The sequence below is a fragment of the Colobus angolensis genome, unplaced genomic scaffold (assembly GCF_000951035.1).
Source record: "Colobus angolensis palliatus isolate OR3802 unplaced genomic scaffold, Cang.pa_1.0 Scaffold597, whole genome shotgun sequence".
Taxonomy (NCBI): domain Eukaryota; kingdom Metazoa; phylum Chordata; class Mammalia; order Primates; family Cercopithecidae; genus Colobus; species Colobus angolensis.
Genome location: NW_012119565.1, coordinates 379,991 through 382,888, shown reverse-complemented (window position 1 = coordinate 382,888; position 2,898 = coordinate 379,991). Strand labels below are relative to the sequence as shown.

Sequence of the window (2,898 nt, the reverse complement as noted above, 5' to 3'; positions counted from 1 at the left end):
AGGCCTAACTCTTAATAACTACTGATCTGTTGTCCACTACTATAATTTTGCCATTTCAAGATTATTCCTGTCATTTTTAACTTGAGAAAAAAATTTTTTTAATTGAAAAAGAATATTATATAATATTTACCAAAGGACTAATTAACTTCACAAAAATTATACATGTCCCTCTAACTTAAAACATTCTTAAATTTGAAATAGTCTCTTTATTAACTTTTTAGGAATGGGGTCATCAATGAACAGAAATTTCAGCAGGGGAAGCATTAAGTAAATGTGACATACAGAAATCTTTAAATTACCTTGGTTGTGGAGCTGTCACTAGTAAAGAGTCGTGAACTTCTTCGAGGCAGTGCGTTTGGGGGAGATGCAATAGTGGGGCTCAATACCTGAGGTGTTGTACTAAAAAAAAATTATAAAGGAAGACATTAATATTTTACTTGATTTATGACCATTAACCGTTGTTTCAATTCAGCTATATTTTAAAAATACACATTAATTATGTAAGTACTCTAAAGTTGATGATTTTGATCAGTTCTTTTTGTAGTTTCTCTATGAAAACACAGTATTTAAAAATGAGGAACTCAGACTGGCTTTCCTGCTTCTCAGCTTGCAGACGGCCTCTTGTGGGACTTCAGCTTATGATCATAAGTCAGTACTCCTTAATAAACTTTCCTTCATATAAAAAATAAATAAAAATAAAATGACTCGTTACTACAAAATAGTAAAGATTACAGCACAGATCTTCACTCTCTCTGAAATTGTTAATTTGAACTAAAAATAATCCTCATAAAATTCTGGATCAATAAATGATAGGCCCATCTATAAATCAATTATTTTTACCCTTCATTTGCAACTACAACAAATTAGAGAAAAAAGAAAAGACAGTTGGGCAAACAGTCTTAAATCTGGGGTATCTGTCAACAAATACCACTAGAACAAATGATATTTGAGAAGTCATCTCCCTGTAAATTCAAACAACTACATCAAAGGTTTATTCTGTTTAGAGCAAAAGGAGCCTCTGTACATTTTCACTTTAAAGGCAAACCCTGAGATATGAGAATTTCAATCTTAGGAGCAGGCAAACCTAAAATCTGAAACAATCGAGAATTGACAGTGGGTAAACTTACGGACTAAACTATCTAAACTTTATAATTTATGGGAAATCCTACTAGCTACCTGAGTCTGGGTCAAAGAATTTCAGAAAATAAAAAGAGATATATATTTTCATCTTTTACGATATGTATATATATAATATGTATACATACCTCTATATATGCATGTGTGTCTATGTCTCTCACACACACACACGAATCCTTTTAATCTGCATCTGATAAACTAGGAGTTTGATAACGAAAGGCTTCCAAAGTTCAAAATCAGACTTCACTTTATGTGGAGCAAATGACACACAACCTCTTTTTGGATGATTTAGCTAAAAGTACTATGCCATTCTAACAATCTCTAAAAGAACTTCTAAATAGAAAGAACAGACTTCTGCCAGTCATGACAGAGTAATATGGAATACATTTATTCTCCCATTTCAGATAACTACAAACTGAACCAAATATATGGAACAATGGTTTTCAGACACTGGACAATTGGCAAAACATTTCTGAGGACAGCTCTAGGACCACCGTGCAGGAAAAAAGAATGCAAATAGAGCTCAGTGGTCCCACTGTGTTGAAAAGAAAATGTTGAGGATTTGAGAAAAGTCAAAGCAGCCAGAATTTGAAGGCAGAGCACCAGAGAGAAGAACGAGCTACAAAGAGGGGACCTACAAAGATCTGCAGAGGGCTTCCCTGGACTCTTCAGTTGAAAACTGCTCAATGTAGGTGTTTGAGTGTTAAATAATAAAGAATCTGTGTGGTCCACGTCCCAGGCTCCTGAGATCTACTAAGTTCTTGGAATTCCTCAAGTGACAGGGATGTCTTTGTTATTCATTGTGAGCTCCTGGGACCCTGCCTGAATTTATGCTAATGAAGTAACTCCTAGGTAGTTTCTGGACGGGGGCTGGCCATGCTGTAAAGGTCAGTCATGTGGCCAGGCGCGGTGGCTCACGCATGTAATCCCAGCATTTTGGCAGGCCGAGAGGCAGGCAGATCACGCAGTCAAGAGATCGAGATCATCCTGGCCAACATGGGGAAACCCTGTCTCTACCAAAAATACAAAAATTAGCTGGGCATGATGGCGGGTGCCTGTAATCCCAGTCACTCAGGAGGCTGAGGCAGGAGAATCACTTGAACCTGGGAGGTGGAGGTTGCAGTGAGCCAAGATCGTGCCTCTGCATTCCAGCCTGGGCGACAAGAGTGAAACTGTCTCAAAAAAGAAAAAGTCAACCATGTGATTAGAGGGCTGGGGCTCTGAGCCAGCAACACCAGCCTGACCTCGTCCAGGAAGGAAATTGAGTTCAATCATGTGGCCAATGATTCCATCAATCATGCCTACATAATTTAAAAATCCTAATAAAAATTTTGAACACCAAAACTTGGCTAAAATTCTTGGTTTGTAAACATACTGATGCACTGGGAGGGCGAGTCCACAAAGAAGACATGAAAGCTCTGTATCAAGACCCTCCCATATCTAATCCTATGGATCTCCTAATTGTGTCATCTATAATAAAACTGTAATCCTAAGTATAGCACTTTCCTGGACTCTGTGAGGTGCTCTAGCAAATTACTGAATGTAAGAGTAGTAGGAATTCTTAAATTTGTAACCAGTTGGTCAGAAACTACCCAAAGCTGGGGAAAGTATTACTGAAAAGAAGTAGACAGAATAATTACTAGATCTCACTCCAAGCTGGGAATAGCTCATACTTTCAATAGGCAGAGTGAAGAAACTCATACTAAACAGGTTTCTGAGGAGAGTACCCAAAGGGCACTTCCTCAATGGTTGGACAAGGTT

The 2,898-nt window shown here is 37.8% G+C and overlaps 1 protein-coding gene across 1 annotated transcript in view; it reads right to left on the bottom strand.

The window, feature by feature from the left end:
* Positions 1-2,898, bottom strand: part of CDC27 (cell division cycle 27) — a 77,924-nt gene that overhangs the window by 24,942 nt on the left and 50,084 nt on the right. Inside the window, exon 6 of the mRNA XM_011962568.1 lies at positions 300-399. Within this exon, the coding sequence (XP_011817958.1) occupies positions 300-399 (100 nt within the window). The remainder of the gene's footprint in view (positions 1-299; positions 400-2,898) is intronic.